The following is a 21,512-nucleotide window of genomic DNA, read 5'->3' as shown; positions in this document are numbered from 1 at the left end:
TTGTTCATAGAGAGATGAATGGCTATCATGAGATCAAAAAAGAAAGGCAAAAACATGGATAAAAGCAACTTAAAGAGGGAGTATGTATGTGCAGAACAAAGAAAACTAAAATAAGCAAATGAAGAACCCATTAAAATCTCTATAACCCTTATCCTCAGATATAGAAGAATAACAAGGTGTGGGAGGAAAGGCAGGGAAGAGCAGAAGCACAGGAAAAATGGAGAAAAATAAGAGGGGATAAACAAAGGAAAGGGAAAGAGGGAGGGAAAAGAGAAAAGCAGAGGTAGTAACAGAAGGGAAGTGGGGTGGAGCAGAGTGAGAAGGAGAAAGGGGCAGCAAACGAAGGAAAAGTCCTGGAAAATAGGATTGAGGTCTCAGAAATTAAAGTTGTGATTCTTAGTATTAAAATGCAATAAAAAGTTAAGAAAGTAAGTTGATCTCCTGGAAAGTAAAGTAAGATATACAAATAGCTATGCGATACAAGAAAATGATGATGAAATCAGATCCAACCCTTTCTTCAGAAATATTAGAGAAATCCTACAAGAACATTTCGAGGACCCAAGCAGCCAGGAGAATCACAGAAAAAAAAAAAAAAAAAAAAAAAAAAACCATGGCACCTTGAATCACTATGAAATTTCAGAACACCACAAAGATGAATCTGATTCGTCTTCAGAAAGAGCAAGATTAAGAATAAGAATAGGATCAAATTCTCAACTGTAATCTTAGAAGATGGGAGACACAGCTTTAAAATTCTAAGAGAAAGTGAATTTCAACTCAGAGGTCTCTACCTAACCAAATAATCAAGAGTATTAGTAGACCAAAAATAGCTTCAGAGACACATAAAAAAAATTATCTCAAATGTATCCTCTCACATAGCTAATAGAGAATATGTGTCACCAAAATAAAAATGTAAACCAAGAAAGAAGACACAAGATCCAGGAAAATAAATTCAATGCTAAGGAGAGTTAACTGAACTTGTAAGACAACAGCTATGGAAGAGGCTTGTAGATCTACAGTCCAGGCTGTAACATGACAGCCTGGCTCCAGGAAAAAGTAGCCTGAAGGACAATCTGACACATCTGATAACAGAGCAACTGCATCAAGAAGCCGTGACTGGAAAAGCCCTGGGAAGATCATGAGAAGATTTTGCTAAGGATGTATGTGTCCTCCAAATTCTGTATCCTGAAGTCCCAGCACCAGTGGGATGGTATTAGGAGGTGGGGTCTTTGGGAGTTAATTAGGTTTAGATGAACACCTGAGGGTAGAAACTCCATGAGAGGATTAATGCCCTATGTAAAGGGCAACAATTTGGTAGCATTTAAACAGTCACAACCACAAAGATGAATCTGATTTGCTTTCAGAAAGGGCAAGGGTGGCTGTGAGTAGGTATACAACCACTATATATATCTAGTTCCAAAACATTTTTTTTTTCACCTCAAAAGGAAACCCTGTTTGAATTTCACATCAGCAATTCCTTCTCTCTCCAGACCTGGCAAGCACAAATTAACTCTCTCTCTCCATAGGACTTACCTGTTCTAGATATTTTATATAAAGGATTCACACAATATGAAATTTTTTGTGTCTCACTTCTTTCATTTAGCATAATGTCTTCAAAGTTCATTTACATTGGAGTAGGTATCAGTACTTCCTTTAATGGCTGAATGTTATTCCATTGAATGTATGTATATATACATCTGTTGATGCACATTTGGGTTGTTCCACCTTTTGGTTACTGTGAGTGGAACTGTTATCAGCAACACATGTGCCTTTATTTATTTACTGAGTGCCTGTTTTCAAATCTTTTTAAGAGTAGAAATGCTGAACCACATGGTAATTCTATATTGAGCTTTACCTATACATTTACAGATTTAACTAAACCCACCTATCATCTTAAGGTCAACTGATCTTCAACAAGTGTGCCAAGACCATTCAATGAGGGAAAGAACTGTCTATTCAATAAGTGGTTTTGGGATATGACATTTGAAAGAAACTACTGGAAAATGTGTGTCAAACCAAATACAAAATTAATATTAATTCAAAATGAATCCCAGACTTAAATGTAAGAATTTAAACTAAAAACTCTTAGAAGAAAATTTAGTGGTAAATATTTAACCTTGAGTTTGGCAAAGATTCTTAAATATGACACAAAAGGCATAAGCAACAGACAAAAAAATATGTGAACTGAACGCTATCAAAATAAAAACCTTAACTGGGTGTGGTTTGTTGTACACACCTATAATTCCAACTACTCAGAAGACTTAGGCAGAAGGATCACAAATCAAGACCACGTTGGGAACATAGCAAGATTCTGTCTCAAAAAATAAAAAGGGCTGGGATACAGCTAAGTGGTACAACACTTGCTTAGTATGAAGCCCTAGGTTCAATCCCCAGCATTGCAGATAGATAGATAGATAGATAGATAGATAGATAGATAGATAGATAGATAGATAGATAGATAGATAGATAGATAGATAGACAGATAGATAAAAAATTTACTTGCTTCAAAATAATAATTAAGAAAGTGAAAAGAGGCTGGAGATGTAGCTTAGTGGTAGAGAGCTTGTCTAGTACATGCAAAGCCCTGGGTTCAAACCCCCCTCCACACCTGCGGATCAGAAACACACATAAAGAGATACATCCCCAATCCTAAGCCAGCCTACCCTGCCTTGCCCTGACTTTCTGCAAAAGCACAATAAAGACTCTTGCCCATGTTTAAAAAAAAAAAAAGAGAGAGAGAGGAAGAAAGAAATAGAAAAAACCCACAAAAAAAAAAAAAAAAAAAAGAGAAAGTATTTGTAAATCACGTTTTTGGAAATAAACAAAGAATTCTTAAAACTCAATAATGAAAAGATAAATAATCTGGGCTGGGATGTAGCTCTGTGGTAAAGTGCTTGCCTAGCATGTGCAAGGCCTTGGGGTCAATACCCAGCACCACAAAAAGAAAAGAAACAAGAAGACAACCGAATTTAAAAATGAAGATGAGAAAAAGACTGAATAGATATTTGTCCAAGGAAGTTATACATGTGCCCAATAAACACATAAAAAAAATGAAAAATGCTGGGTATCATTAGCCCCTAGGGAAATGCCAATCAAAACTACAAGATGTGACTTCACATCCAGTTGGATGGCAGTAACAAAAACAAACAAAAACCCCATAAAAATGAAAAATAATCAGTGCTGATGAGGGCAAAGGTATAGAGAAACAGAAACCCTTATGTACTGCTGATGGGAATGTAGATGGTGCAGCCCCTCTGAAAGACGGTTTGGCAATTCTTTGAAAACACAAATGCAGAATTACTACATGACCCAGCAATTGCACTTCTAGGTAGAAAACTACCACAAATGAAAACATGTCCACATAGAAACTTGCCTACAAATGTTTGTAGGAGCTATTCCTAACAGTCAAACAGTAGAAGCAAACTAATTGTCCATCTGCAGATGAATGGATAAACAAATTGTGGGTCTATTCACACAATGGAATTTTACTCAGCCATAAAAAGATATGAAGTGCTGATGCATGCTACAGCTTGGATGAACCTCAAAAACATTATGCTAAGTGAAAGAAGCCAGATGCAAAAGATCACATATTATATGATTCTATTTATATGAAAATAGCCACAAAATGTAAATCAGTAGAGAGAGAAAGCAGATTAGTGGTTGCCAGGGGAGGCAGGAATGGAGAGTGATTATTTAAAGGGTACAAGGTGTTCTTCTGGGGTGATGAAAAAGTTCTGAAACTACAAAAGTGGTGGTAGCATTGTGAATGTTTTAAATGTCACTGGGCCATTTCAAAATGGTTGTTTGAGTGGTATGTGAATTTCACTTCCTTTAAAAAAAAGACAGAATGAAGTACTAATACATACTACCTCAAGGATGAAACCTGAAAACATTGTAATACTAAGTGAAAGAGGTCAGTCATTAAAGATCCCATATTAAGTAATTCTGTTCATATGAAAGTCAGGAATAGGGAAAACTCTAGGGAAAGAAAGTTGATTAGTGGTTGTTCAGAGGTAGAGGTGGGAATATAGAGAGATGGGGTATGAGGATTTTGTTTTTTTAGGTGATAAAAGTGTTCTAAAAGCAGCTGTAACAAACCATTGAACTATAAATCTTTAAATGGGTAAAATGTATGAGTACATGAATTATACCTTGATGAAATCATTAAAATCAAAGCTATTGCCAGGCGAAGTGGCACATGACTATAATCCCAGCGGCATGGGAGGCTGAGGCAGGAGGATCACAAGTTCAAAGCCAGCCTTAGCAAAAGTGAGGTGCTAAGCAACTCAGTGAGACCCTGTCTCTAAATAAAATACAAAATAGGGCTGGGGATGTGGCTCAGTGGTCAAGGGCCCCTGAGTTCAATCCCCAATACCCAAAACAAAACAAAACAAAAATAAAATCAAAGCTATTAACATACAACAAGATACTGAATTAGTAATTAAAAATCTTCCCACAAGGGGCCAGGGTTGTGGCTCAGTGGTAGAGAGCTTGCCCGGCATGTGTGAGGCCTTGGGTTTTGAGCCTCAGCACTGTATACAAGTAAATGAAATGGAGTTCCACTGACAACTAAAAAAATATATTCCCACAAAATAAATCTCAGCTCCAAATGGCTTCAAATAATTTACAGAATACTAAATCAATACACAAAAATCAATTATATTTATGTGCACCAGGAACAGGTAATTCAAAAATAAAATTAAGAAAACAATTTCATACACAATAAACAATTTCATACACAATACCATAAAAAAGAACAAAATGTTTAGGGGAAACACCAACCATACTGGAAAAAATCATAGATTAGACTTTATTAAAACAAAACACTTCTGTAATACAAAATATATTACTAAGAAAATGAAAGGACAAACTATAGACTGGGAAAAAGTATTTGATAAAGAATACATATTTGATAAAGAACATGCATCCAGAATTTATAAAAACTCCTACCATTTGAAAATAAAGCCAATCCTGTTTTCTTCGAACACAATAAACTCAATTTAGAAATGAGCAAAGTCTTTGAATAGATGGTTCACCAAATATGCTAACTATCAAACATAGGAAAAGATGTTCAACATCATTAATTATTATAGTTATCCAAGATAAGTGCTCCCTTTGACAGCACATATATAAAACTGGAACAATACAGAGAAGATTAGCATGGCCCATGCACTAGGATGACATGCAAATTTGTGAAGCATTCCACATTTTAAAAATGAAAATAAAAAACCCAAATTCTCATACTACTACATACCCACCGACATGCTTTAAAAAAAAAAAAAAAAAAAAAAGACAATCGTAAGCATTGGTGAGGATGTGGAGAAACTAGAACCTTGGAATTAACTGTTGTTAGAAATGTAACAATAGTGCAGCCACTTTACCAGTGTGGTCATTTCTTTCTTTTTTTTTTTTTTTTTCTTTTAATAACTTTGTTTATTTTTTCATGTGGTGCTGAGGATCAAACCCAGTGCCTTCACATGGCTAGGCAAGTGCTCTACCACTGAGCTACAGTCCTAACCCCTGGTTGTTTCTTAAAAAGTTAAATCAACATACCACATGAGCCAACAATTCAACTCTTAGAAACTCACCAAAGAGGAATAAAAATATGTCTATACAATTACTTGTATGATGATATTCAAAGTATCGATATTTGTAACAACCAAGAACTTGAAAGGATTCAAGTGTCCATCAGCTGGTTACGAATATAAACAGTATGAGAATATGAGATAGATCACTATAACAATGCTATGCACCAATAAGAAGGAAGTGAACTGCTGATACATGCTACAACACAGATGGCTGAATCTCAAAAGCCTTATGCTAAGTGAAAGAAGCCAGGTGCAAAAGACTACAAACTTTTTGATTCCATTTATACAAAATGTCTGTAGACAGAGAACAATAGTGTTTGGCTGGCTAAGGGCTAGATGGAGTACAGTGGAAATAGGGATCAACTGCAGAGATGATATTTTGGTGTAAGGGATTGTTAAATTATATTGCAGTGATGTCTGATCAACTCCAGAAATTTATTAAATGTCATATATACTTATGATGGATTTTATAGTATGTAAATTATATTTCAACAATACTGCTTTTAAAAACTTTGAAAAATAGCTATTAAGCACAATGTGCTCTTTTTTTTTTTTTTTTTTGGTACCAGGGATTGAACCCAGGGCCACTCAACCACTGAGTCACATCCCCAGTCTTTTTCCGTATTTTCTTTTGAGACAGGATCTCACTAAATTGCTTAGGTCCTTACTAAATTGCTGAGGCTGGCTTTGAACTCTGGATCCTCCTGCCTCAGCCTCCCAAGCCTCTGGGATTACAGGTGTGTGCCACCTCACCCAGCACAAACACAATATACTCTCATCTGCATGTACACATAGATCCCTCTTCAGATAAGGTACTTATATACATTTTCTTTCTTCCTTCCTTTTTAAAAAAAAAAAAAAAAAAAAAAAAAAAAAAAAAAAAAAAACAAGAGTTTCTCTGTTGCCCAGGCTAATCCCAAACTCCTGGACTTAAGTGATTCTCCTGGCTCAGTCTCAATAGTAGCTGGAACTACAGGCACGTGCCACTGTGTCCTGCTAAAATTTACTTCTATTTTATTGCCTTACCATACAGTGGCCTCTGCTGGCCAAAAGAAGAGACTGTGATAATTTGATTACTAGCTGCTTTAAGTCTTTATATTCATAATGTATCTATTATACAAAAAGGCATAGACAAAAAGTAGAACTCTTAGACTGTACAGTCTAAACTGTACCCATTTAAAGAAAAGCAGATGAAATCAAAAGTAAGACTAAAAGGACAAACTCACTTGCTCCCAACTGAAATCACTGCTACAAAATATACCTCAAAATAACTAACATTTTTTGAAAAATACTCAAATGGCCGGCTGACTTCCCCAGTCAATGCAAGAGCACATTCATAGAAATATATGTGGAAAGCCCATTATTTCAAGTTTATGCCATATAAGTAAAAGTAAATTAAAGAGGCCATTGATTCACCTTTGAAGATCATCAAGCACAATAATTAAGAGCATGAGTTTTTTTAAACTTGTTTCACTTTATTCTCTCTGTTATTTATTTTTAATTTTTTTTTATTTTTACAGACTGCATTTTGATTCATTGTGCACAAATGAGGTACGACTTTTCACTTCTATGGTTGTGCACGATGTAGATTCACACCATTCATGTAATTATACATATATTATACATATATATAAGGTAATACAGTCTGTCTCAGTATACTATCTTTCCTTCCCCTCCCCCTCCTGCCCCATTTTCCTCTATACCATGCAAAGTTCTTCCATTCTTCTCTTGCTCCCAGCCCACTGCCTCTCATTATGTATCATCATCTACTTATCAGAGAAAACATTCGGTCTTTGGTTTTTTGGGCTTTGCTTATTTCACTTAGCAAAGAGCATGAGTTTTTGGGGGGTTAACTTGGATTCAAATCCTAGGTCCAACATCTATTCACTCCCTGTCTGATCTTGGGCTTATTATTTAATTCATCAAAGCCTCAGTCTCTATCTTTATAAAATGGAGAAAATATTTTATCTCGAAGGACTGCTAAGTATATTGCTTAACCTACAGCAATCATATAATAAATATTGGATATAATTACTGTTATTTCAGTTTACGATATATTTTTAAATAATAAAGATCTTATGTTTAAAAAACATAAGTTTTTGAAACCTTAACACACACTAAACAAACTATTTCAAATGATTAGAGATAACCATTAATACTGAAAGATGCTAAAATGTACAGTGTGAAGATATTCAAACAATAGTACAATCTTGTTTTTCAGTAGTATAATCTTGTTTTTATAAGCCCATATGTATATTATATACATTCACATGTACACACACATACATATATAATGCTACACTAAATTAATTGATGGTTATCTTTCAGTGATGTAATAAAAATAATTGTTTTCTTTTTTCTTAAACACATTTTCTTATTTTGTATGATGAATATTTAACTCTACTACAAAAAAAAATGGAAAAGTTAAAGAAACCTCGATCATTAAGACACCAGATTGGCTCAGACTGAATGTAGGCCACTGGCATCCTTGATTAGAATTGGAAAGCAAGACTTAGAGGGTACAGACTACACTGTGATCCTACTTGTCAAGATTAAAACAGAACAAAGTATGCATTACATTTATAATTCATTACATGAAAGACTTTAGAATATTATAATACCTTAGTTTAAAGTGCTGCTAACACTTTAGAATTTGTTAATGAACTTACCAGTTGGAACAAAGTTCTAAGAGTAGAAAACAGAACAAATTATCCTTAAATTTTTTCTGACACTGTTAGAAGTAAAAGGACAGACAGAATATCATACAAAAGGTTCCCTGAGTGAAGGGTTCCACAGAATGCAGTGCCAGTGGGCCATGGCAGAAGGCGGGCATTTTCCTGTTACAATAACTGGCAAGACTAAAGCATGACCCACTCTCAATAAATGAACTGCTGCTGAGTATGACATCTCAGGTAACCATGGCATTATTGGAAATATCTTAATCCAGCTATCAGAATGACGTTCCTCTAGGAGTCCTTCTGAACTATCCCTGTTCCCAAAATTGTATCTTATTTTAACTTCTCAGTCATTAAAAAAAAAAAAAAAAAAAAAATTCTGCCACCTAATTTCCATTTGTTGGGTGAGACAAAAGTGACCCCGGGGTGACAGTAAGAAGAGCCTTCCCCCAACTATTCTCTTCGACATAAATCGTAGCTGAGATTCCATGATAATGAACATTAATGAGGCTTGATTCTTTAGAAAAGAATAACATAAAATATCAGAATTAAATTCTCCTTGAACAACAAGTAAGCTAATAAAATTGAAAACTTACCTGAAAACATTTTGACAAAATCGTCAGTGGACATACTCATCACCACATCTGCCCGATCAGAGGGCTCTCCGTGTCCAACAGTCCCACCCCTGTTTTTCAAATCCAAAAACCATGTGCCACCATCTTCACCTATAAAGAGATGAATATATAGAAATAAACAATTAGTACAATTAGAATAACCTTCTAAAATGCTGTTTGCTGGGTTAAAATTCTTTGTCCTCTAATAATCAAAGAGCAAATATTTACTGAGCACTTATCATGTTTCAAATCCTATGCTAGGTTCTGAAGACCCTTCAATAAGATAAGCAAAACACTGCTCTCACAATAAGAAAGGAAGTGGAAGGTGATGTGTGAGCATACTAATAAAAGAAGAACAGAGAGTACTAAGTACTGGGGATGGGAGAATGGGGAGTTATTATTTCATAGGTATAGAACTTCAGTTTGGGATGATGAAAAAATTTTGGAGATGGTGGCAAAACAATGTGAATGCACTTAAAGTTTCTGAACTGTACTCTTGCAATTAAAATGGCAACTTTTATTTCTATTTTACCATAATAACAAAAAATTGATTTAGCTGAGTGTATAGCTCAGTGGTAGAATGCTCACCTAGCATGCTCAAGGCCCTGGTTCAATCCCCAGCACCAGACATACCCAAGGGGGGAAAAACTGGCCAGGAAAGCCCAGTTGAAGCTAAACTTTGAAAGTTAAGTAAGAATTAGCAAGACGGACAGGGAAGAGGGAAAGTACCTGGCAATGGGAAGGGGATATTCAAAACAAAAACAAAACCATCAACAGAATTAACAGGGCATGATCCCAGTGGCTCAGGAGGCTGAGGCAGGAGATGGCCAGTTCAAAGCCAGCCTCAGTAACTTAGGCAAGGCCCTAAGCAACTTAGTAAGACCCTGTCTCAAAACAAAATATAAAAAAGGGTTGGGGATGTGGCTCAGTGGTTAAGTGTCCCTGAGTTCAATACCAGTACCCACCCCTGCCCCACAAAAAAAAAAAAAGGGGGGGAGGGCATGAAGTACATTCGAGGAACTGAAAATAGTACAGCAGGACTGGAAGGGAGAAGGAGAGTAGATGGTGGCATCAGACCAGCTCATAAATGGAGGGCACAGTGAGCCGTGTAAAAGATTTAGTAAATTCACCCTTCATCCTTTGTCACCATGGAAAGAAAATGACACAATAAGGTTTGCATCTTAAGTAGTTCACCCCACCTGCAGTGCAGAAAATATACTAGAGGGGGATGAAGAGGACTAGTGAGGGCGGTGGTCGGTAGTTCGTGAGCTTGAGGGTGATCCCTGGATCAGGATCACCGCCATGGGCATGCAGAGAACTGGGCATATTTGAGAGAAACTTTCAAAACAGAACCACAAGGCTAGGAAATTGAGTGAGTATGCAGAAGAAAAGGTTGGGAGAGTGCACAGGATTGATCTGCTAGTTTTTGGCTTGGGAACTTGGGTAAAAATGGATGTTTGGTTTGCTGAGTAAGGACTAATGAAGAACAGCAAATGGGTAGCAGCAAAGGCAGGTGTTGGGAATGGTTGTTGTTTTGGACATTTTCAAACAGAGATATCTTTGGGACAACCAAATAAAAACGTCGAATGAAGTCTGACTAAGCTAGAAATGTAGATATATAACTAATCAGTTCATATGGTCATTGAAATCAGGTGGGCGGCTGGGGTTTCCTACAAAAAATCTGTATAAGATAGCAACCTGAAAAACATAGGGTTAAAGAAAGGACAGAGAAGCACCTAGCAGAGGGGGTGGAAAACAAAGCCAAGGAAAGGGGGCATTTCCAGAAGGAAGAAGTTGTCAACAGCCTCAGCAGCTGCAGCATGATTATAGGTAGGAATGACAAATGCCCACTGGAGGCATGAATGTCCATCCAGTCAAGTCTGTGAAACAGGGATAAACGATGAGAGCAGTGTGTTCAGAGTGTGAGTTGCAGATGAAAGTAAGTTTGGCTCTAAGCAGGAGAGAAAGACAGGGTGTGTGGTTTGTTACTGCTGCTATATTCTGTTTTAAAGATAGAATAGGCTTGGAAACATTAAAATATCACTGGAAGGGGCTGGGGTTGTGGCTCAGTGGTAGAGTGTTTGCCTACCATGTGTGAGGCACTGGGTTCAATCCTCAGCACCCCATACAAATAAATAAATAAAATAAAGGTTAAAAAAAAAAAGGATGCTTTAAAAAAAATACCACTGTGAAGGAGGCCATAGGACGAGTAGGTTGAAGAAGGCATAATGAACAGCATAATTCCTGAGAAAGCCAGAGAAAACAGGACCTAGAATTTTATTACTGAAAGTGTCACTCATGTGGCGCAATAATGTCACCACCTGTCAGACATGCACAATCTCGGACCCTACCCCAGACCTACTGAATCATGTTCTGCATTTGAGGAAGATTCTAGGTACTCAGGATGGTACAGACATTAAAGGTAGAGGTATAAGCTCCGTTACACGGGAGAGGAGGAAGAAGCTATAATGGTTGATTTACATCTGATGGCAGGAAGCTGGAGCAATTTCTGTCTGTAGACTTCTGAGAAGGTTTAAAATAGTTGCTGTGGAAAATAAGGCAGAGGCTTAAAACAGAATTCTGAGGTGCTACTTAAGTCCCATTTAAAGAGGGCAGTGATGAATTTCTACTGCTACAGATCCACCAGGTGGTGGGATTTTTCTTCTTCTTCTTTTTTCTTTTCTTCCACAGGGCTTAGCAGCCTTAATGCAACCATGGAGCAGTAAGATAGTCTGATGATTCAACTGAGACTACAGGGCCTTTAACAGGTGATAATATAAGCACACAGGGTCTAGGGCAAGTTTAGGACACAGGCTAGAGAGTCACTGAAGCAAAAAGGAAGTGAAAACATGAAGGCAAGAAAGGGTTAAATAATGCAGGAGACACAGAATGCAAACGTTTGTGTAATGGAACTGTGGGAGTTACTTCTTAAAACCATTAACCTGTGCTGATTTTACTATGTGAAAAAGAAAAATATTGAGGTTTTAAAAAGTTGACTATATTCAGACTGATCTGAGTAATATCAAAGATAAAAATGGTAAGGTTCCCATGACTGATAAAAGATTGCACTACACCCCCTGCCATGATGCATATGCCCCTCAGCATAGAATTTCCTCTACACTATCAAGGTGTTACTTAACACTGGAAGTATATGTAATAAAACTATTTTTACATGCATCTATATTCATTGATCTTAAATATGAAAGTCAACAGTATTCTTAAATGTCTATATTCAAGGATCTTAAATACAGCCAAGTATTCAGGTTATCGCTAATTTTCTTCCAAAAGAAATAACCCACCTTGTTTCATAATAGCCTCAGGTTATCCAACCAATCCTTACCTGAGAGTTCAAACTGATAGATTGCTTGTGTGGCTTTAACCACATCATCACTGAGAGAGTCCTTAACAATTCTAAATGTTTCTTCCACAGCTCCATAATGTGGTTTTGACTGTGGCTGTGGCTGTGGCTTCTCTTCTTTGAATTCAGGAATAGCACCTGCAGAAGATTATTCATGTAAATGGCCTTAGAGCCACACACAAGATTAATTAGTAAGCAAGAGAGATCTGCTACCAAATAGACCTATTTGACCAAATGACTTTAAATGCATTAAGAAGAATATAAAAGTATAAATCAAAGTGATGGAATAGCAGTCAAACATATCAGTTTTGACTATGAATGTAAGTAGCTTATACTCTCTAAGGGAAAGGGCTGACTTTCAGGTTACAAAATACAAAACAAAAATCCATTACTAAACAATACAATGTTTATAATTAACAGATCTAAACAAAACTACTGGAGTTTTAGGGGTGATAATTAATCACTCTTATATTCCCTTTGAGTTTTAAAACCAAATGAGAAAAAAAGACCTTGGAGTCAGAAAGATGAAGATCGATCTCAAAAAACCAAAGGATGAATGATCTCGCTGATAAGCGGATGATGATACATAATGGGGGGTGGGAGGGAGGCAAGAATGGAGGAAGGAGGGACTGTACGGAGGGGTGGGAAGGAAAGAAAAATAACAGAATAAATCAAACACCATTACCCTGTGTAAATGTATGATTATACAAATGGTATGCCTCTACTTCGTGCACAGAGAAACAAGATGTACCCCATTTGTTTACAATAAAAAAAAATTAAAAAAAAAAAAAAGAAAGATGAAGATCGAAATACCAACTAAGGAATTACTGGCATTAAAGTGGAGATTGTAGCTTGAATCAACAGTCAAGTGAACTTCGTAAGCACTTTCCCTCTACATTAAATTTATTTGCCTTGGCCCTTTACCCATCGACTGAACCTGCATCCTCCCATTAGAGGTTAGAAATGTTCTGGGCAAAGTTTATGTGAATGCCAGGACAGTCTGCACAGGAAGAGGGAATGTTCAGAAGGGTCTGAACTAGGCAAGGTCAATTTCTTCTCCCCATCTCACTCATGCAGACTGGTGCCTCCCACTGAATAAAAAGGCACGTCAAACTGCTAATCCTGCGATGGCTCCCCCCTCCTGCAAACACTAGGCCAGAGGAATGGAGACCCCACCTGTAAGACCCTAACTTGCATTCACTCAACCCACTGCTTAAAACAACTCGGCATATGATTAGCCAGGGGAGAAGGCAGTTTACAGGACTGCTCTGTTCCCACATCATGGGGCTATCCCCAAAGAGTCTCTGTTCCTTTATTTCTCCCCTGGAATCACTTAGGTGAAATTTAGCAGTTGCCCCTAGATACAGGTAAGAACATTTCATTAATTAACTCCAAGGCCAAACAGTCCTCTAGGCTGAAAATAAAATTCCCCATCTGTTTCCTCATACATTATACCCTGCCATCTTGTCTAGTACAACTCACCAAAGGTCATGAAATGATGTCTAACCGACAGCATGAAGATACTGAGTATACTGAGCATAAATTACCTTCCATTAATGTTTTCAGAGACAAATATAAAATCCTTCATCTCTTTTAAAGTCCAAGCAAAAATTAAAGACAAAATCCTTAAGATCTGATGGAGCAAATAAGATAGACTATTTTTTTTTCTTTAGTCAGTTTTATAATTGTTTTTAAATCACTCAGACAACATATTCTTTCGTTGCCTGCTCCCAGGTCCAACTACTTCTGCTGCTTCACGATGGCCTGGCACTGCTTTTTACTACCATACAACACAGATATAAAGAGAGAGAGATAATAAGTATATAGCTAATAGCTTATCAGATGGTTAAAGCCCTTTGTCGTTACCACCTAGGTCAAGAAGTAGGATACTAAAGGTACCCCAAAGTCCAATTCATGTCCTCTCCTCTTTGTTGACACCATGTGTTCAGTTTGTCTCATTTTTACCTTCAAACAAATGGAAACAATCACAGTTTCTATTCCTTTATGCCTGTCAATCCTTCAAACCCTTCCAAAAATACAAAAGAAGGGAACACTTCCTAAATCATTCTGTTGAGGCTGGCGTTATCATGAGGCCAAACTAAAACATCACAGGAAAACTGTCTCGTGAAGACAGATATTAGGCAAACATGTAACACGTGCACACATACATGAAATTAAGTCAAGAAGTGATAGGTACTATTATTTTAAAAAGCAAGAACAGGGATAGGATAGACTATTTTAGACAAGGTGGTTAGTCTGAATTGAATTAAATCACAAAAGTCTGAATATGTAAATACACATATGCTTATCCTACAATTTGAAACATAACATTTTGTCAGTAGCTCACAGTACATTTGAACAGTACCCTTCGCCCCAATGATGTTATCTAATACTTTATAACCTTTATAATGTTTATGATGTATAATGCCTTTTCCCAATATATCCTTGAAAATAAAGAACTTTTCAAATATATTCTAATGTAAGTGAATGAGGTACACTGCTATAAGGTACTGTTATTTAGAAACCAGATAAAAAATTGAGGTATGTATTCCAATATTTATTTGTTTGTTTATTTACTGTGGTATTGGGGATGGAGCCCAAGGTTTTGCACATGCTAGGCAAGTTACATCCCAAGTGCCATATTCCAATATTAACAGTATACTGACGGAGTTAATATATATTGACATTAGATGTATGACTCTGGAAGGATATTTGGTAAAATATTTCAGAAGCATTAAAATGTCTTTCCTTTTGCTTAATTACTCACTTTTTAAAGACTTACTCTAAGAAACTGACATAAGAACAAAAATTTATGTGGTTATAAAATGAACCAATTATAGACCACTAAAATAAATAGTATATCCACATGATATAACACTAAGTTGTCATTTCAACAAGTTATTTCTGAGTAAGATTTTTTTTTTTTTTTTTTTTTTTTTTTTTGGTGCTGGGGATCGAACCCAGGGCCTTGTGCTTACAAGGCAAGCACTCTACCAACTGAGCTATTTCCCCAGCCCCCTCTCACAGTTTTCTATACTTGTCTATACTTCCATACTAAGACGAATTTTAAATGATATTAAAATTGAATAAAGTACATAAAATCTAGTGGACCTATCCAAAGTTACATTAAAGAGCTAGGAAACTCAGGTTGGCCCCCTGGTTGGCAGCACACATCCTCATGCCGGGCAAGTGCTGTGCCCTTGGAATCACAAAACTTTCCATTTGGGTCTCTCCCAGACCTTATTCCATGGATTACTTCAGTAGGCTGGTCCTCATTTGTATGCTTTATAAGGAAACTTAATTTGAGATAGGTCATTTGAATATTCAGGCTGTTACCTTTTGGAGTGTTTTTGGTTCTTTGAGAATGACTGACATTTTGGACTGACCGCAGACCGCCAGTGGAGCGCCAGCTGCCTGCTGTTGCCTGGAAGTTCACTGGGACAGTACCTGCAGGTTTGATTAAACGTGGCTGCTGCCATTTTGAGACAACAGCCAGGCCCCATAGAACCCCTGGCTGGACTGACTGAGCCCTGTCTCCAGGATCCCTCAGCCCGACCAATCACTCCCTGCCTGCGGGGCCCTCACATCTACTGACTACTCCCTGCCACCAGGACCCCCAGACCATCTATCTGCGCCCTATCACCGGGACCCCAGACCGACTGATTGCACCTGGCCTCCAGGATCCCACAACCACACCAAACACACCTGACCTCCAGGACCCCTGCCTGACCAACCACACCCTGCCTCCAGGACCTCCAGCCGACCACATCCACACCCCAAGCTGCAGCTCTCCATTTGCCAACACATTTGGAAGCCAGAGCGGCCATCTTGGATAATCCTGGAAGCCAGAGCTCCGATCTTTAGGTGGGGCAAATCCCATCCTGAGACGCCTGCTGGAGACTTGAAGTTCATTGTCAGGTACCTCTCATGCATCAGGCTACTGAAGACTGGGAGGTTGTTGACTATTATAGTATAGATTTTCTTTCTTCTCTTTATTGAACAATTTTAAGTTTTTATTTCTTTACTTTTTTTGGCTCTCTTTTCCTTTTGTTTACCTGTTCCCTCAGAGTCTCTTTCTCCCTTTTTGCATGCTAACATCCAATTCTTTTGATTACACTCTCACCCTTTCTATTATCTAGAACTTCTGTATATTCTTTTCTTATCCCATTAACAGCTACATCCTACATCCCTCTGCATCCTCTTTGTCCTCCATTAGAAACCATAGACCTTATTGCAAATCTGTTTGTTATACTGAAGATAATATTTGAACTCATTCTGTTTATTATGACAATTTTGTTATTGTCCTCATAAGGGCTATTTGGTCTAGGATTGCATAGTGTCTGAATTGGGCACTGCTAATATTGATCTCCCCTTAAAGAAAAGGTTTTGGAAACCTATAGGGCCACTATAAGCCTATAGGGGGAAATCTGCAATACCCCAGATCGGCACTGCTAGAGGGGAAGATACATGAACAACATGAAAAAACAAGGGAAGAAAATGACCCAAACAAATCTAGATTCTATATTAATAGAATCCAATGACAATACGGTAGAAGAAATGTCAGAAAACAACTTCAGATTATACATGATTAAAATGATTCGTGAAGCAAAGGATGAGTTAAGAGAGCAAATGCAGGCAATGTATGATAATACCAATAAGCAGTTGAAAGAGCAACTGCAGGAAGCAAAAAATCATTTCAACAAAGAAATAATGATTCTCAAAAAAAAAACAAAAAAAAAACCAAAAAACCAGAAATCCTTGAAATGAAGGAAACAATAAACCAAATAAAAAACTCAATGGAAAGCATCACCAAAAGACTAGACCACTTGGAAGACAGAACCTCAGACAATGAGGACAAAATATTTAATCTTGAAAGTAAAGTTGCCCAAACAGAGAAGATGGTAAGAAATCATGAACAGAACCTCCAAGAACTATGGGACATCATAAAAAGACCAAATTTATGATTATTGGGATTGAGGAAGGCACAGAGATACAAACCAAAGGAATGAACAACCTATCCAATGAAATAATATCAGAAACTTTCCAAAACCTGAAGAATGAAATGGAAAATCAAATACAAGAGGCTTAAAGAACACCAAATGCACAAAATCACCACAGATCCATACCAAGGCACATTATAATAAAAATGCCTAACATTCAAAATAAAGATAGGATTTTGAAGGCTGCGAGAGAAAAGCATCAGATTACATACAGGGGGAAACCAATACGGAGAGCAGCAGACTTCTCAACCCAGACTCTAAAAGCTAGAAGGGCCTGGAACAACACATTTCAAGCTCTGAAAGAACATGGTTACCAACCAAGAATCCTATACCCAGCAAAACTCACCTTCAGATTTGAAGATGAAATAAAATCCTTCCACGATAAACAAAAGTTAAAAGAATTTACAAATAGAAAGCCTGCACTACAGAATGTTCTCAACAAAATATTCCATGAGGAGGAAATGAAAAACAACAATGGAGGTCAGCAAAGGGAGAAATTACCTTAGAGAAAAACCACTCAAAGGAGAAACCAAGCCAAGTTAAAAACCAAAAATAAGCCCAAATGACTGGGAATACAAATCATATCTCAATAATAACCCTGAACGTTAATGGCCTAAACTCATCAATCAAAAGACATAGACTGGAAGAATGGATTAAAAAGAAAGACCCAACAATACGCTGCCTGCAAGAGACTCATCTCATAAAAAAAGACATCCACAGACTAAAGGTGAAAGGATGGGAAAAAACCTACCATGCACATGGACTCAGTAAAAAAGCGGGGGTTTCCATCCTTATATCAGATAAAGTGGACTTCAAGCCAAAGTTAGTCAGAAGGGATAAAGAAGGACATTTCATACTGCTTAAGGGAACCATAAATCAGGAAGACATAACGATAGTAAATATTTATGCCCCAAACAATGGTGCATCCCTGTACATCAAACAAATCCTTCTCAATTTCAGGAATCAAATAGACTACAACACAATAATTCTGGTGACTTTAATGCACCGCTGTCACCACTAGATAGATCTTCCAAACAAAAACCAACCAAAGAAACTAAAGAGCTAAATGTGTAGTCAAAATTATTTCATTATTTTAAAAGGAATAAAAATAAAAGACACTGACATATACACTTCTGAATGGTGAATCTGGGGGTAGAGATAAAGAATATCAATGTACTTATTATCTAAAAAGTAATGAGGCAGAAAAGAAAAGCTATAGAACTAAAAATAAAATTTAAAGTCTGGTGCTTTGGAGAAAAAAATAATAAGATACAATAAACTCAGCAATTTTCTGGCAAATCTAATCAAAAAAATAAAGAAAAAAAGAGTTTTTTTTTTTAGAAAGTTAACACTACAAGTCAACTCTTAAGTAAGTTTTAAAAGTTAAATGGGTGACTGGCTTTTAATTTTTGAAAAGCTGGTAACTGGGGGTAGACTCAGTAATGGAGCACTCATAGAGCATGAGGCATTGAGTTCAATCCCCAGCATCACAAAAAGAATTTTAAAAAATTTAAGCCAGCACAGTGACACATACCTGTAATCCCAGGAATTCAGGAGGCTGAGGCAAGAGGATTGCAAGTTTGAGGCCAGCCTCAGCAACTTAGGGAGGCCCTAAGCAATTCAGCAAGTCTCTGTCTCAAAATAAAAATTAAAAAGGGTTGGGGATGTGGCTCAGTGGTATAGCACCTCTGGGTTCAATCCCCAGTAAACCTTCTCCCCCTCAATTTCAGGAATCAAATAGACCACGACACAATCTCCAAAATTAAAGAGCTGGTAATTGAATGAGAAAATAAAAAGTCTATTCCAAGAAATGACTTTTTAAAAGTCCCAAATGATTTAGCAGGTGAGATGCTTCAAACATCCAGAGAAAAAAGCACAGAAAAAGAAAGTTACCCAATTCTTTTACCATATTTAAAATGTAACAAGTTTGTTAACTCTAAAAATCATAGACATAAAACTTTTTGATTAAAGCAACAAAATCCTCTTTTTTTCTTTTTTGTGTTCTGGAAATTGAACCCAGTGCCTCACACATGCTAATAAGCACATATTGTACCACTAAGTTACACCCCCAACCAAATAAAAAAATCAATCTTACACCATCTAACACCTTACTTATGGGTAAAATCTAAAGATTTTCCTATTAAAACTAAGAATAAAGTAAGAATAGCTAAAACAAATATTTTCAATGAAATTCCTTGAAGTTCAAGTCAGTATAGTTAGACAAGAGCCAGAATAACTAGGAAAGGCATATATGTAAGCAGTAAGTTTGAGCACTCAGAAAGTTTAAGATAATTAACTCAGTGATAGTTACTGCAAACAATATTTATAGGGTGCTTAGTATATCAAAGGCAGAATATGATGTACCACCACACTTGATCCTCACAGTGTTTATAAAAGGAAAGCAAGAGATGAGAAAACTGCTGGGCATGGTGGCACACACCTGTAATTTCCAGCGGCTCAGGAGGCTGAAGCAGGAGGATCACAAGTTCAAAGCCAGACTCAGCAACTTAATAAGGCCCTAAGTAACTCAAAAAAAATATAAAAAAGGGCTGGAGATGAGACTCAGTGGTTAAGTGCCCCTGAGTTCAATTATTGGTACAAAAAAAGAGAGAAAGGGGGGGGGGAGGGAGAAAACTGTTTCAGAGAGCTGAATGACTTGTTCAAGGTCATAGATACAGGTGGCAGTGGCAGGATTGCAACCCAGATCCGTCTTACTTGTTCTATGCTTTCAATGACTAATGTCATTCTTTTAGCAACCATTAGAAATCTTTTTAAAAATATTAAAAATTTAAAAGCTCACAAAGGCGATCAAACACAAAACATACAAAAGTTACTTTCCCCCTTTTTACTTATAATTTCCCTTGTTCCAAAAAACATTTCAATTTGTTTAACTAAATACGAACAATTCAATAATGAATTTTTAAAAGCCAGGCACATATCTGTCATCCCAGCTACTTGGGAGGCTGAGGTGGGAATCACAAGTTCAAGGCCAGTCTAGGCTATTCAGGTATACCCTGTCTCTAGATAAAAAATAAAAAGAGCTGGGGATGTAGCTCAGTGGTAGAGTGTTTGCTTAACATGCACAAGCCTGTGGGTTAGAGAGAGAGAGAGAGAGAGAGAGAGAGAAAGAATTAAAATAAAAAGAAGTGAGAAAGTTTTAAAAATAGCAACTAGAGTTACACCTCACTCAAGGTCATAGTACAGAAAGAAGCACGCCAGCAATTCAAAGGCAGTCTGACTCTAGAGCCTGCAATGTCGTCCACTATGTAATACTGCCTCCACATTTCCTTTCACATCTAACCATCTAATTTGTATAAAGCCAACATAAAGGCCAAGCATAGACCCAAGATCTGAACTCACCAGGACTGGCCCAAGCAGAGACTGCCAAAGCAAGGGCAGTAAAGACACAGGCTTCCTTCATGTTTCCCTGGGCAGGGAATGCGTAAACGCCTTAGTTTTAGTAGTTACACCTGAGAGAACTGCATTTGTCCTATAAATAACTGCTGGAGCCCCTCCCTTACTGGTGAGTGACTACTCCAGGTGATTTGTATATTAATCAACAAATATATTATCTGTACTGTCAGGCGCCAAAGGGATTGCAGCAAAAACTTGAGTTTAGCACTGAAAGACATTTGCCAAGACATAAACTGTATTATTTATCACCTGGAACATTTAGACATATGCATGATGACTTGGCACGAAAGAATGAAACTTCAGGAGAAAAAACAAACCTGTAAAATATTTGAAATGTGCAGGCAATAGACTGTAAACATGTAAGCTTGAATGCAAGTCATTCAGAGCAATTCAATAACTTATAAAGAAAAAGACATATGGCTAGCAGTCTCCTAACAGCCTCTCCTAAGTTCACTCTAAATAAATATAAATAAATAATGTGCTAAAAAGAAAGGGAGAGGGGACTAGGGATATAGTTCAGTGGTATGGTATAGCACTTGCCTGGCGTGTGCACAGTCCTGGGCTCAATCCCCAGCACTGGGGAAAAAAAAAAAAAAAGACAAATACCAACTACCACCGAGACTGAGACACAAATCTACTGTCGACTCTAGGAACCATGTTCAGTAACTCTAAGGTTACAGAGTCAGCCGAAGAAACACATGCCTGCTTGTGCTTTGCTGCATGAGAGATCCCCAAGGGGAACAGCCCTGCCCACTCAACACAGGAAGAGAGGCACTCTAATTCTCTGGATTAGAGTCTGGGCTTGTACCAACTTGAAGACTAGGAGCCGTCCTTCTGCTTTACAGATGTTGTTTTTCAAGAGAGAC

General features: G+C 37.3%; 1 protein-coding gene across 4 annotated transcripts in view; it reads right to left on the bottom strand.

Moving 5' to 3' along the window:
- HSDL2 (hydroxysteroid dehydrogenase like 2) overlaps positions 1-21,512 on the bottom strand; it is a 73,450-nt gene that overhangs the window by 3,073 nt on the left and 48,865 nt on the right. For 3 of the 4 annotated variants that reach the window (XM_079112608.1, XM_079112609.1, XM_079112610.1), the window contains 2 exons: positions 12,215-12,370; positions 8,857-8,985 (listed from right to left, as the gene is read on the bottom strand). In XM_079112608.1, coding sequence (XP_078968734.1) covers positions 8,857-8,985; positions 12,215-12,370 — 285 coding nt within the window. Of the gene's footprint in view, positions 1-8,856; positions 8,986-12,214; positions 12,371-15,568; positions 15,680-21,512 lie in introns of all 4 variants that reach the window. The other variant, XM_079112607.1, reaches the window with a different exon arrangement.

This window comes from Sciurus vulgaris (genome assembly GCF_902686455.1).
Source record: "Sciurus vulgaris genome assembly, chromosome: 15".
In the NCBI taxonomy this organism is placed as follows: Eukaryota; Metazoa; Chordata; class Mammalia; order Rodentia; family Sciuridae; genus Sciurus; species Sciurus vulgaris.
Note: the sequence above shows the minus strand (reverse complement) of the source record. Positions and strands in the feature narration are given on the sequence as shown.